Genomic DNA, 14,848 nt, shown 5'->3' on the forward strand with positions numbered 1-14,848 from the left:
AGGTTATGAGTTTGAGCCCCACATTGGGCATACATCTTAAAATTTTTTCTTTTTAATTTTTTAAATTAAAATTTTTTATTTTTAAAATTAATTATAAATACATAATAATAAATCAATGGCTTCAACATCTGCATTGTAAGAGTGGAGGCAAGTTTGCCTAGCAACCACCCCATTCTGCATTTCACAGTTTGGTGAGGCTGCCAATCTTGATATACCAGGGATGGGCACATGACCCAGGCCTAGAATCACAGTCTCCATCATCTTGGAAAGAGTGATAGTTTGTAGAGGTAGAAAAAGCAGAGCTAATCAAAGTCCTTCCAAGAAACTGGTATGTGGGTGCTAGAAGAAAAATGCTTCTTTTTTAACAGGGGTTAAGTTATGGCAATATATTCCTAGAACTGCCAATGCCATTTTAGCTGACTATACAGAATTAGACTCTCCACAGCAGGAGATGTTGCAGCCAAGATAATTTGAGCCTTTGGATTTCTCTGGACCTAAACCTAGATCCACCCCCAGTCGTAGGAACTATATGAGGCAATACATTCCACTTCTGCTTAGTTTGGTTTGGGTTTCTGCAACCAAAATAATTCTTAACTAAAAAAAATTGTACAGGGGCGCCTGGGTGGCTCAGTTGGTTAAGCATCTGACTTCAGCTCAGGTCATGATCCCAGGGTCTTGGGATCAAGCTTCCTGTCGGGCTCCCTGCTCAGTGGGAAGTCTGCTTCTCCTTCTCCCTCTGCCCCTCCCCACCGTTTGTGCTCTCTATCTTCTCTCTCTCTCAAATAAATAAATAACATCTTTTAAAAAATAGTTTTATTGATCAACTGGTTTTATTAATAAGTCTATGATTTTTCTGAGTCTCTTTCAAAATCAAAGCTTCCCATTTTCCAAGTGCGAAGTATAACACTTCACATACGTGACAGATTATTCTTAACTGGATATATGTCAAAGAATTCTAGTAATGTCTTGGGAGCCAAGTCACAGAAACAAACCAAGTTTGAGTTCTCTAACTCTTTTATTCTTTCCAAAAGGCAAATCTACTAACACTGTAATCACCAGCACTTTGTTCACATACAAAATTATTTCAAGAGTTGTGCTTTTTAAACTGAAATCAAACACGAATTGTATGAAGGAATCAGCTTATTTTCCTTACGCTGGCACTCACATAAATAAAATAAAATAAAAATAACTAAATCAACTGTATTTCTCCAGACACAAAATATTAAACACACCAGAACATACGGTCATTTCTCCAAAGCCAAAATCTCCTTTCTGGAATCTAGGGAAAAACCCTTTTAAAGGAAGAATATGCTCTTATGCTGTGTGACTAGATGTAAAGTTTATAAACTAAAATTTTTCTTCTCAGTCCCCAGAGCCAGCAGAGTTGTATCGCCTAAGTGCTTTATAACAAAGCTGAATGGTATAAGCTTAATATCCTCCCAAGTATTCCATTTTTTCCCACTGGTAATAACCATTCCCCTACTATCCCTGGATAGAAACCTCAGGGCCAGGGCGCCTGGGTGATTCAGTCGGTTAAGCATCTGCCTTCGGCTCAGGTCATGATCCCAGGGTCCTGGGATCGAGTCCATAGGGCTCCTTGCTCAGCAGGAAGCCTGCTGCTCCCCCTTCTTGTGTTCCCTCTCTTTCTGTCAAATAAATAAATAAGATCTTAAAAAAAAAAAAAAGAGAGAAGAAACCTCAGGGCTAATTGATTACATCCAATCTGCCCCCACAGCCTGTCATTTCTTCCTTTAAAACAGTGGCTCTCAATTTTCCACCCAGTGTCTCCCAGGGATCAAATGCCTGTGCTTGCGACAGAGGCTCACTCCCAGAGGTTTTCTACAAGTGTTGATCTTTGGGTGTAGAGGCAGTCAGAAGGATGCTATCTAGGTAGAAAAAGGTCCCCAGTGGATTCTGCTGACCCCTGGCAAAAATCATCTGCTTTAAACGTTCTTTGAGGGGCGCCTGGGTGGCTCAGTCAGTTAAGCGCCCAGGATCCTGGGATCGGGCTCCCTGCTCGGCGGGAAGCCTGCTTCTCCCTCTCCCACTCCCCCTGCTTGTGTTTCCTTTCTCACTGTGTCTCTCTCTGTCAAATAAATAAAATCTTAAAAAAAAAAAAATAAATGTTCTTTGAATTGCGTCTTCCTTTCTATTCCCAGTGTGCCCACCACCACCCCCTTCAATGGTCACCACCTCTGCTTTGAGCTGCTTTCATTACAACAGCTGTAGTTTTTCCTACCTTTCGTCTTTCCTCTCTGCATTGTATCCAATGCATCCACTGCTGCCAACCCAAAATTCTGTTCCCATCATGTCACTTCCTGGCTCAACAACGGATTGCATCAGTTCCCCACCCCTTCTATCTCTTCAACCTCTTCCCTTGTCTGTTGGCCTTTTCTCCTTGCCTTACAAATATGTCCCAATTCTTCCCCATGTAAAACAAAATAAAAAACAACCAGCTACAAAAGTAAAACCTTTCTTGGACACTTCATTTAATTCTAGTCACCATGATTGCTTCTTTTTTTTCTGAGCAACTTTTAAAAAGCATGGTCTACTCACTGCCTCGATCCTGTCACTCTGCTGAAATTGCTCATACAAGAACTCTAATGATCTGGTTCTCTAATTACTAAATCCAATGGACTTTTTAGTTCTCGACTTTTTTGGCTTCTGTAGCATCTGAAGATGCTGATCACATCCTCCTTTTTGGAATTCTTGCCTTGCTGACTTGCACTGTACCATTTTCTCCAGGCTCCCTCCCTACCTCTCAAACCTTTTCTTTCCAGATTCCTCTTCCTGTACTCCTTTTTTCAAATGTAGGGGTTCTGCAGGTTCCATCCTGGTTCTACTTCTCTTTTTAATTTGCACTCTCTCTTGATGATTCCATTTACACTCATGGCATCAAATACCACCTCTACCCTGACATCTCATAAATCTTCATTCTCATATCTCTCTTGACTATAGACCATACTCCAGACTGGCTATTGGACTTCTGCACCAGGATGTCACACAGGTAACTCCAACATGCCCCAAACCAAACTTCTTTGTTTTTTTTTTTTAAGATTTTATTTATTTATTTGACAGAGAGACACACAGTGAGAGAAGGAACACAAGCAGGGGGAGTGGGAGAGGGAGAAGCAGGTTTCCAGCCGAGCAGGGAGCTGGACTCGGGGCTCAATCCCAGGACCCTGGGATCATGACCTGAGCCGAAGGCAGACGCTTAACGACTGAGCCACCCAGGCGCCCCCAAACCAAATTCTTACCTTCACTCAAAACACAGTTCCTCCCCGTTACTTTTGGTTTCATAGTTATCTGGTTTCCGAGGCTAAAAATCTAGGAGTTATCTTCCACTTTTCTCTTTCCCTCAGCCCCCAAACCAATCGTTTAGACCTGCTGTTTGTTTTCTTTTCTTTTTTAAAGATTTTATTTATTTATTTGTCAGAGAGATAGAGCACAAGCAGGGCGAGTGGCAGGCAGAGGGAGAAGTAGACTCTCTCCTGAGTGGGGAACCCAATCCCAGGACCCTGGGATCATGACCTGAGCTGAAGGCAGACACTCAACCGACTGAGCCATCCAGGCGCCCCAGACCTACTGTTTCTGTCTCCCTAATATTGTTCAGCTTCATACCGTCCCATCCAGTCTCACTATCGTTATGGTGTTGCAACAACCTCCTAACTGCTTTCCCTTACCTCATGTCTTGAGCTCCTACACTCCACCTGCCCTTCTGAACTTCCTAATACATCATTCCCTCACTTAAAACACTCCCTCATTTAAAGCACTTTAAATTAGCCTGGGTGGCTTCCCAGGCCTAAAACTTCTGACAGCACACACCCGTAGGTAAAATGTGAGTCTACACTCTCAATCTGTGAATATTCATTAATACATATATATTATTAAATATCCTTAAGATACAGAAATCAAGAGAGAATGGCATAAAGATTAAATTAAGACAGTAACATATTCCCGATGAAGTCAAACTATCATTAGCTACTATATGACTCAAACTACAGGATACTCTCAGGGCCAAGTTCATTAATAATTATAATGTGCTAATCCACATTTAAAATAGTCTTCTTGGCAATTTCATTTTTTAGGCTGCCTTCTCAACAGATATGATTACCTTGAAATGTGACAAATAGCTCCTACTAGAAGAAATGGCAGCTTTACCTTTTTGTTATTGTTTGTAGTATTATAATTACCTTTAATCCATGGTTTCTTTGTGCAAATCTTTAAGCCACTTGTTCATTTTGAGAAGACTAATTTAGTTAAAAGCACATGATATAATGTATATCCACTCAATCAGGCTCAAGTAAACTACAATAAGTCACAATATGATAATAGCAAATTAGTAAGGTCACCACTCTCAATCCCTTTGCTTTGTGAAGCTTCGACTCTTTCCTCGAGATATCACCTTGTGTATCAAATGTGTAATGGCCCCATCTTGGAAGACTGAGAGAACCTGTATCACCCATACGTTAAATATTAATAAAGCTCAAGTTCTTTTTTTCAGGTTGAAAAGTAAATATAAACCCCACTTAGAGACAACTGCTTGCACTGCATACAAGGCCCCTGATGATCTCTGGCCTCTGCCCACCTTTCCAGCATACTTTCAGGCACACATTTCTTACCATGCTTTACGTCTCTCAACACACCAGCTACTTGTCACTTTCTTACCTTTGACATGCTATCTCCTTTGCACTTCTTTCTCTGCTTTGAGGGCACCATGTTCTCACCTCTTTTAAGTTCTCACTTACCACAACCTGTTATAACGGTTTCCTTACGAGCCTAAAGGAAGTACCTACCTTGTTTGCAGTAGGTACTTAATAAATGTTGACTGACAGAATGAAAAAGGCCCAAATTCCTCTGGCTGGCTTTCAAGGCCTTGCATAATCTGGCTCCAATTTATCTACCCAGCCTTATTTTCTTCCAAGTCCATTCCTATTCTCCTCACTTCCCATCATATGTCATGCTCATTTTGGCTTTTGTTTAGGTTACCCCCTCAACGTGGAAGGCCTTCCATCTACAGAGAAGCAACCTGTCCTTCAAGCCTCAGATCTAATTATCCTTTTCCCATAATGTCACACTCTACTCTTCCACCCCACAACGGATCACTCCCTTCAGAGAACTCTCGAAGAGGGAGTACTACACATTTGATCGCTTATTCTCTATGTGGCAGTTTTCTCTCCCCAATTTCAGTCTAAGTTCTTCAACGCCAGAGACTACCTTCAACTTATTTTGCACGCTGATCTCTCACAACGCATTGCAACATGATGCACAGGAGAGGCTAAGAGACCTGAATGACTAGTTGTAGGTAGTATAGTACAAGGGAGAAAGCATGACTTGGGTTTTAGTCCAAGTTCCACCACTAATTAGCTAGTTGACCTCAAACACGACACTTAACCTCTCGGTCATTACTTCCTCATCTGGAAGATAAGACTTTACAAGCTTTAAAAGTCCAGGTAAGGTTTTTCCTTTTGCGCAAAGAACATTAAAATTTTTCCTCTAAAAATCAAGAGAAATTCTGAGACCTTTAGTAACTCACTTAACTTTAATCAACTATAGTGTAATCATTTGTAAAACAAAAATAAACAGCCCATCACCTCCAAGGACCGTGTAAAGGTCAAATGACAAAATGCATATAAAAATGCATAGATAGGGCACCTGGGTGGCTCAGTTGGTTAAGCGACTGTCTTCAGCTCAGGTCATGATCTTGGAGTCCCAGGACCGAGTCCCACATCGGGCTCCCTGCTCAGCAGGGAGTCTGCTTCTCCCTCTGACCCTCCCCACTCTTGTGCTCTCTCTGTCTCTCATTCTCGCTCTCAAATAAATAAATAAAAACTTAAAAAAATTTTTTTAAAAAAATGAATAGATGGGGCGCCTGGGTTGCTCAGTCAGTTAAGTCTCTGACCCTTGATTTCAGCTCAGGTCTTGGTCTCAGGGTTCTGAGTTCAAGCCCCACACTGGGCTCCACACTGGGTATGAAGCCTATTTAAAATTAAAAAAAAAAAAATTTAATGCATAGATCATTTTAAAATGCTAATAAAAAAGTAAGGTATTACGTTATTTAGTGAAAAATGCAAGCAGGCAGCATTATTTGTTGCCAGTTAGTTAGGATAGTGTGTAAATCTAGCCATGAACAGGGAGTGGATCCTCAAATAATCCATCAGCTCAGAACAGCAGAACACTTCCAGAGCCACGGGCTGTACCTCATGCCTTATGTATAAAAGACACAAACTATAGGAATGATCCCTGAGTAAAGTAATCTTTATCCTGGAAAAACTACACAGCAGATAACATACTGAAGTTACTGAGTTACCAGTTAAGATCTAAATTAAAGCCTGGTTTTGGTTTCTAAAAATGTTCTTAGAATTTTCATAACCACTCTATATTAGAATCAATAAACTTCTCATACTTTAATAATAATTTGGAGGACATATTTTAGCATGAGACTATGAGAAGTAATATGGTTACAAAGACATAGTTTCTCATATAAACATGTCTAATCATTCAAGTGAAACATGACGAGGCTAGTTAAACAAAAAGAAACAAACAGAAACACAAACTTCCTGATAATTCAGATGTTCTTCAAGAGATAAATTGATGAATATACATGCAAAATCTCAAAGAAAATGTAAAATGTTTTCCTTAGGAGACTCTAAACTTGTCCAACAAACAAGGAAGAAAGTGGCAGTGTAGAAATTCAGACTAGCTTCTTTAATTTAGCAGCCTAATACTGTCAACAATATGTTACATGTCCCCTAACGTGCACAAAGAACCATATTATAGGGGCGCCTGGGTGGCTCAGTCATTAAGCATCTGCCTTCGGCTCAGGTCATGATCCCAGGGTCCTGGATCAAGCCCCGCATCGGGCTCCCTGCTTGGCAGGAGGCCTGCTTCTCCCTCTCCTACTCCCCCTGCTTGTGTTCCCTCTCTCACTGTGTCTCTCTCTGTCAAATAAATAAATAAAATCTTAAAAAAAAAAAAAAAAAGAACCATATTATATATAACACTCAAAATCTCAAACCATCCTGGATACAAAAAATATTTTCAATTTTCAAGTTAAATTTCATGCCAGTCCACTTCCTCTATACACTTAACCATCTTCTTTTCAGTAGATTTGATAACAAAACTTTTGAAACTACATTTAGGCAATAAAAGATGATTTTCCAACAATATTCCAATGAGAATTGCTTCAAAAAAAAAAAAGAAAGAAAGAAAAGATCTTTTCTCAAATATCAAACCTTAAGCTGAATACTCTATACTGTCTTCCCTAACCTCTTCTGGAACATTTTTTGATGTATAATTTGTATTCATTTAATTTCACAGCCCTAAACATATAAATTCTAGAAGCTTCCTAGTTAGACCCTATTTTTAGCACTCAAGATACAGCAAATTCAACATACAATACCTGATGGGTGAGCAGTCACCCCTTTATGCTTACAGTCTGAATATCTCTGCATAGCATAGCTGAATATCAATGCTAACAGTCACTAGCCAAAACTATAAGCACAGAGAAAAGCAAGTTTTAAGGTTCTGAGTGGTAAAATCGCTTCTCAGCCTTTTGGCTAAAATCAAGGGTAAGGTTCTGAGTGGCAAATGAGAAGAGGAAAAATCAAAGGGATGGGAAACTAAACGCAAATTTAAAAATAAAAGTTGGCCTATACAAGAGATGACAGGAAAAAAAGATTAGAAAAAGGTGTTTGCAACCAAGAAATGCAAACTCATTCTTAACCTGCTCACCTACAGTAATCTTTATTCTTACCACGTATTTCTTTTCAAGTAAAATGGTGCCTTGGGTTTTAACAACTTGTTATCCTGGCTATTCTTTTTTTTTTTTTTTTTTTTTTTTTTTTTAAAGATTTTATTTATTTATTTGAGACAGAGAGAATGAGAGACAGAGAGCACGAGAGGGAGGAGGCTCAGAGGGAGAAGCAGACTCCCCGCCGAGCAGGGAGCCCGATGCGGGACTCGATCCCGGGACTCCAGGATCATGACCTGAGCCAAAGGCAGTCGCTTAACCAACTGAGCCACCCAGGCGCCCTATCCTGGCTATTCTAAGAGTGGTTGTGTCATCTCACTTGTACCTTCATGACCCATTCCTACCTTCCTCATTCAGACTTTGGTTTTTGTTATTGTTGTTTACTGCTATATTCCCAGTCCCTAAGAAAGGACCTAGCACACAAATTGTCAAATGAGTAACAACCCTCTGAAGGAGGTATTATTACCATCCTGGTTTTTCAGATGAGGAAACTAAGGCTTAGCAAGGTTGAGTAACTTGGCCAGGGGTTACAAACCACTAGCCAGAAACAGACCCACGTCTGTTTGACCACAAAGTCCTCATTTGTACTTACCCTCACTGGGCAAAATAACTTCCTACTGTCTCTCATTTGTGTGTATTTACTGGTGGCAGCTTTCTCGTAGGGGAAGCTTCAACTTCTCCATCAACCTTTTCCCAGGCATCCTCAGCCTCTGACCCCCACTGAGGTCTTCTACAGATCTCTCCTTTCTTTGCGCTGTGTCCTCTCCAGAGTTCTATTATAACATCCTTTTTAGCCCTTTGCTATAGTTACTTCTCATCTCTCTCTCTTTTATCTCAACTCCAAACTTCCTGAGGGCAGGAATCAGGTATCTTCAAGTGCCTCTGGCACACGGTAGAGTTGAGTAAATGTTTGATGTATCAATGAATAATCCTGACAAATCCATGAGATAAAAAGGAACCCTTTAGCTCAGTTCCCTAACCACAGGCAACCAGAGACTACGGCTTTCCTTTGCTTGAGGGTGGCAAGGGCATGCCTGAAATTCCCTGCCCACATCACAAAAGAGCATACTTAAGGCAGCTTTTCAAGTTTTGAGACATCTAATGGAAGAACAATAAGGTTCCAAAACTTTAAGGACTAAGCATAAAATCTACCTTTTAGAAGTGGCCTACCTGGATGGAACACCAGCTCTTGATTTTAAATAATGTCTGACTGGTTCAATTAAATCACTGTTTTCAGTGACTTAGCATATTCTAAGTAATTTTATTTTTATATCTCTTTGGCTTGAAAGTGTAATTTCATACTTCCCCACACATTTAAGGACAAAAACTGCTTGTCTTTTACAAAATAGGAAAATAAAACAGAACCTGTGTGTTAGGTAAAAAGACACTCGATAAATATGTTATTATGCTGCTGTTTGTAAAGCCTCCTTCCAAAAGCACATGTGGCCTATTTCAGACTAATGAATACCGGGCAACATTTACTAGATGATTTTCATTTAATTGGTATGAATACCAGGTTCAAAACATATCTAAACAAAAACTGGGCTTTTAAGAAATATATGGTGTAAAGAGCTGAAACGTCTGCCCATTACCGGTGAGTACTACATAAATAGTACTACTCCAATATTCTGGTTCTAAGAATTTATAACCAAATGCTTAGCTAGACCAATTTCAAGGTGCACATTTAAGGTTACAAGGTTACAATTTTTTTTAATACACCCACTGCCCAAGCCACAGTCTATAATTTTACTCCATTTATTAACACTAATTTCTGAGCAGTGTCTGGCACCACCTATAAGTAAGGTATAAATAAGATTTATAAATAGGATATTATAAAGATGGGACACTGGAATTTCACACTTGGGAGTACATACAAACTAACATTTTTCCAAGTATTTACAAGCAGTTTTGGGAAAAAGTGAACATCACTTTGCCAAGCTGGACTTCTGACCTCTCAGTTCCATGACCAGTCTCTGCCTACCCCTATTCCCCACCCATTCCCTTCTGCTCTTCCTCTGACTCATCTTTGCCTGTCTATGTCCATTACTTCCTTAGAGACCTGGCTCAAGATGCAGCTCCTTGAAAAAGTCCTCCCTGACTAATCCTGATTTCCACTACTTCCTAACTTTGCATTCCCTTGGCATTTATAGTTTGCATTACATAATCAGTAACTTAAAGTTGTTCTGCATTTTTCCATCATGTCCCCAACTAGAGAGCAAATAGAGGAACATTATCTTTTATATCTTCTTCTAAACAGCCAGTAATAAATGCTTCCTTCTTGAATGACTGAATCACCCGTGAGAGAAAGGCATTCGCTCAAAAATTTCTGGCTTTTCAGATCACCTTGACAATACTCTACCACCTCCAACATGCATGAGTACTTCACGGAAAGGAGATTTACTTTTGCCTTCCATAAATTCATCACAAAAGATCCAGATTACAGATCACGTAGGTACTTAAAGCAAATAATAATAGTGGCTATTCAACCATATCTTGAGATTTAACATTTCAGGCTTCATTCAAAGCCTTGAAGGAGCACGCCTCTGAATGCTAGGAAGCTGGCACCAGTCTCTTGCAAAAGGGGCAAAACTCTAGTTGGCAGTAAATGTTCAAACACGTGAGCCTCCTCTGTTAAACAAGGCTCATTAGCCACACAGACTTGCTGTCTCAGCTTTCTGGCTTCGATGAAGTGCTATGATCTCTTCTGGTTATCGTCGAGAGTCAATGGTGGGTTAAATTCCCATAAATTAACCAGTAGTTTCGGTGGTTTGCCCAAACATACCACTGGCATCGGTGTGGGTGGTTTTTTTGTTTGTTTGTTTGTTTGTTTTTTAAACAGACCCTCTCTCGCCCGGGGGAGCCAGATGTGAGTGAAGAGGGCGCCAAGCCGGCATTTCGCAGGAGGCAAAGCGAGACCTCCAGGACTCGAGCCCGTCAGTATCCCTCTAGTTCTTAGTGTCAGCTTATCTTGAAGAGGCGGGGCTTCAAGCGCTGCAGCTTTTTACTAAATCTCAACCGAGTCTTCCCTAGGGACTGAAAGCCAACTTTCCCTGCAAGAAGCATCAGTTTTTTCCACACTCAAAGCCCCAGTGGGCAGGGTCCAAGGGAGAGCCGGGCCACCGGCGCGGGGAAGCCGAGGACGCGGAGGGGGAGGGAACGGACTCTCTCCGCAAAGGGGACCAGGATGGTAAAAACAAAGTGAGCGCCCGCCAGCCCAGCGCCGCCCGCCGCCCCGCCGCCCCGCCGCCCCGCCGCCCGCCGGCCCCGCTCACCCTCCAGCAGCACCTCCTTGCCCGCGCGCTTCAGCGCCTGCACGGCCTGGTCGTGGGTGGCCTGGCGCAGGTCGGTGCCGTTCACCGACAGGATGGCGTCGCCCAGCCGCAACGCCCGGCTCTGGTCGGCCGCCAGCCCCGGGAAGATCTTGGAGATGAGGATCGGCATCCGGTTCTCGCGGCCGCCCTTGATGCTGATGCCCAGGCCGCCCGCCTCCTGCTTCACTACCCGCACCCGGCGCACGGGCGGCGACGCGCCCGCCTCGCCCGCCGGGCCCCGCGGCGGCGCGGGCGGGCTCGGGGGACCCAGGCCGCGGCTGGGGCTCCCCGGGAGCGAGTCGCCGGCGCCGCCGCCGTTCGGGAGGCCGTTGAAGGCAGCCGCTGCCGGCCCCAGAGCCGGCTCGGGCTCAGCCGCCGCAGCGTCGCCCGTGAGGCTTAGGCTCTCCCCGCTGAGCTCGGCCACCACACGGACCCAGCGCTCCCTCAGGAGCAGCTCCACCAGCCCCGCTTTGGTGGCCCGCGTCCACACCGCCATGGCCGGCCCCGCTCCCGCCGCCGCAGTCGCCGCAGCTACCCTCATTCCAGTCAGGCAGCCTCGGCGCTTCCCCCTTCCCGCCCGAGGGGGCGGGTCCTGCCCCTACCCGCCCGCAGTCTTTCATTATTCATGAGAGGCCACGCCCGTCGTCCGGAGGGGCGGGGAGTGGCGGGCGAAGCAGCTTCCGGGAGGTTAAGTCGTTGCGCGTCTTCAGGCCAGTCCCTTGATGCTCGCTGGGTTTGGGCAGCGCGGGCGCCGTGAGGGCTCCGTCTCACGTTCTCCTTCGGTTGGTCTCCGATGGCCACCCCCGAAACTCCTGACCTCTACCGCGCAGTTCGAGCAGCCCCGGTACGGAAAACAAAATCAGCCTCAAGAAGCACTTTGCAAGCCTGCAAGGCTTGGTTGCACGTTCACTCCTGCATTGACTGGTTCATTATGTATTTACTAAGTGCTCAGCCCTGTGCTCCTTTCGATGCCTGGAGATGAGCTGAATAAAACGTACCACAATTAAGAGCTGGCGGTCTAGTGGCGGAGGAGAACCGAGAACCAACCAACCTGAGGCGATACTATGCGGTTAAGTGACATGTAGAATACGCCCTCAGAGCAGAGTAAAAGAAACCTTCGGTTGGGCCTGGGGTCAGCTTCACAGAGGGGACAATGGAAGGTGAGTAGGTGAGCAGAGAGAATTGCATAAGCAAAGGTCCAGAGACATGAATGCAGGTATTTGTTACTCTGCTTTGTAATCACCTGTTCACTTGCCTGGAGTGAGGGGACCATTGCTTCTTCAGCTCTGCAGCTACAATAGGTAGGCCTCATAGATATTTACAGAATGATGGTTACTTAGGAAGATGTCAGAATTCCAATGTGAACACAGCATAGGGTCAGTGGAGGTGGCAGGAAAGGAGTGTGAAAAGCCTCTTATCATCTAACATGGAAGAGTTCGGACTTGGATTCGTAGATCTAACTTTTTTATCCTGGAGGTCATGGCCAGTTGTTGGGGCAAATGTTGATGGGTATCCCCAGAAATTGTATGCACACTGCAGACCCTGCAGTGGCTTTTATCCAAAGGCATGAGTGTTGCAATCCACCCACTTCCAGCTTCATGGGCTGGGAGAACTGAGGAAACTGAGGCCCAGAATGCCAAAGACTCTGGCCCAAAGTCCACAGTGAGGAAGGAGAAAAAACTCGGGTCTCCCAGCCTCCTGGTCCAGGGCTTTACTACATACCTCAAACCTCAAAAATGAGGGTCCAGAAATCACACTGCTGACAGAGATCTCAGCAAAAACATGAGGTCAAGGTGCCCTCTAACTTTTCTTCAGCAGTAAAAGCGAAATCCCCATGTTTTCACTTGTGCGGAGTGGGGCTGCAAGCAGAGGGAATGAATGTGCACCAATTCCTGTAAAAGGGTCTGGATACCTGCTTGCTCATGAAGTACATGTTGAAGCTCGTGAGCCATGTCCATGCACTTCTCTATGAATGCACATTCGTGTGTGGGCAGGAACATTCAAAGAGCCTCCTATACCAGGAGTTAAAACAATAAAAATGGAGACTGGAAAGTATCCAGAGCCCAAATGAAGAAAGAATTCAAAATGAGAAAAGTTCTTACCAAAAAAATCATTACCGCAGAATCCTCTTTGCAATTAGGGGAGCAGGATTTTCCAAGCTGCAAATGTCAGCAGAAGCTCAACCCTCCAATCCTCTCCTAAATCAATTGCAATGAAGCCAGCTCCCTGTTCCAGCAGGTCCCGATGTGCCCAACCAAGTGCATCTGCAGTCACAGATGTTCCTGGCTTTGCTCCAGCTGAGGCGTGAGCCCCCAGAGGCCTGAGTTATGTGAAATTTCTCCTTATTAGAGAGAACTTGGCAGCTGATTCCTTCGAGTATAAGCACTATTTTGAACACTTTTATGTCCATAATCATCCAGAGGTAGGGCACTTGACGACATCTTTATTAGCAAAAGGGAAGTGCTGGAAATTCTTTCCAGAAGTATCAAGAACTTTTTGATCAACAGAGTTGGAGGAAGTCGTAGATCTTCCAACTAAATAGCAAGGGCACTTACATAAGATAGCAAGTTATGTGACATAATTCTAGGTATTTAACTCTAGGAGGAGAGAAGGTAATGGAGGTTGCTATTTGGGTTACTTGGGAGTTTTTACTTAAAAGATTATTTTTAAATATATTAGTGAAAAATCCCCAATTTATTGAGCTGTTTTTACAAGGTCCTCCATCAGACTCTAATTTTCACCGTTCTCTCTCATCACTACGTTCATATCAGCCACATTCAGTCAGTGTGATGCCTTGCACGTTCCCCACTGAGGCCATCCTTCCAAACACCTCCTGCCCCTCTCAACCACTTTCTTACATAGCAAGATCTCATCCCAGGCTTCCCTGTCTACCCAATTTGCTGGGATTTTTCCTTTGAACAATTTTATTCTATGCCTGCCTGTTTTGCCCAAGTAGGTTATAAAACACAGGCGGGCAGGGACCACCCATTGACTTCTTTTTGTCCCCCACTATTCCAAAAATACTGCCTTGCCGAGAAGAACTCATTAAACATGTGATTGATTGAAATTCAGTGCCTTCTGTGCTGTAGTCATTTCAAATAATCCCTCTGAAGGTTACTGGTTCCTTGCAGAGTGAAAATTACAATCCAGGAAATCTCAAGTAGTCAGTGGAAATCTACTTACTGTGGATAATGAAATCTGAAATAAAAAGAGTACACATCTGTTTCCACAGTTTCTTAGGGACAGAGAGACAAGCTTAGATAATTCTCTGAACAGGCATGTTATTTTATCTACCTCTAAAAAAGGAAATGGCTGAGGTAATTCCTAATAACCTTTCATTCCTCTCACCTACCAATATGTATTCTCTGCTCAAGCTGTTATCTTACTGTTTCTCAGAACAAGGCAGGGATCATTGCTACTTTATTTTTTATTACTTTATTTTTTTTAAAGATTGATTTATTAATTTGAGAGAGCGAGCACATATGGGGGAGGGGCAGAGGGAGAGGGGGAGAGAGAATCTCTAGCAGACTTCCCGCTGAGCTCAGAGCCCAATGCAGGGCTCTATCTCACCAACCCTGAGATCCTGACCTGAGCTAAAACCAGTAGGACGCCCAAATGACTGAGCCACCCAGGTGCCCCTATTTTTTTATTACTCCTTTAAAATGAGGGGGTTGGATTAGCTCTCAGTTCCATAATTTCCTAGAATTCTATGACTTAGGCTCTGATTCTATGCTCTCTCAAAACCCAATGGTCTTCCCCCTCCCCTTCTCCCTCATAGTAGGTA

The 14,848-nt window shown here is 43.5% G+C and overlaps 1 protein-coding gene across 1 annotated transcript in view; it reads right to left on the reverse strand.

Annotated features, from left to right (window-relative positions):
• The window catches only part of SNTB2 (syntrophin beta 2), a 106,469-nt gene extending 94,864 nt beyond the window's left edge, over window positions 1-11,605 (reverse strand). The window contains exon 1 of the mRNA XM_035024892.1: window positions 11,026-11,605. Within this exon, the coding sequence (XP_034880783.1) occupies window positions 11,026-11,605 (580 nt within the window). The remainder of the gene's footprint in view (window positions 1-11,025) is intronic.
• Window positions 11,606-14,848: the final 3,243 nt, after the last annotated feature.

Source organism: Mirounga leonina, unplaced genomic scaffold, assembly GCF_011800145.1.
Source record: "Mirounga leonina isolate KUSES-001 unplaced genomic scaffold, KU_Mleo_1.0 Mir_180, whole genome shotgun sequence".
In the NCBI taxonomy this organism is placed as follows: Eukaryota; Metazoa; Chordata; class Mammalia; order Carnivora; family Phocidae; genus Mirounga; species Mirounga leonina.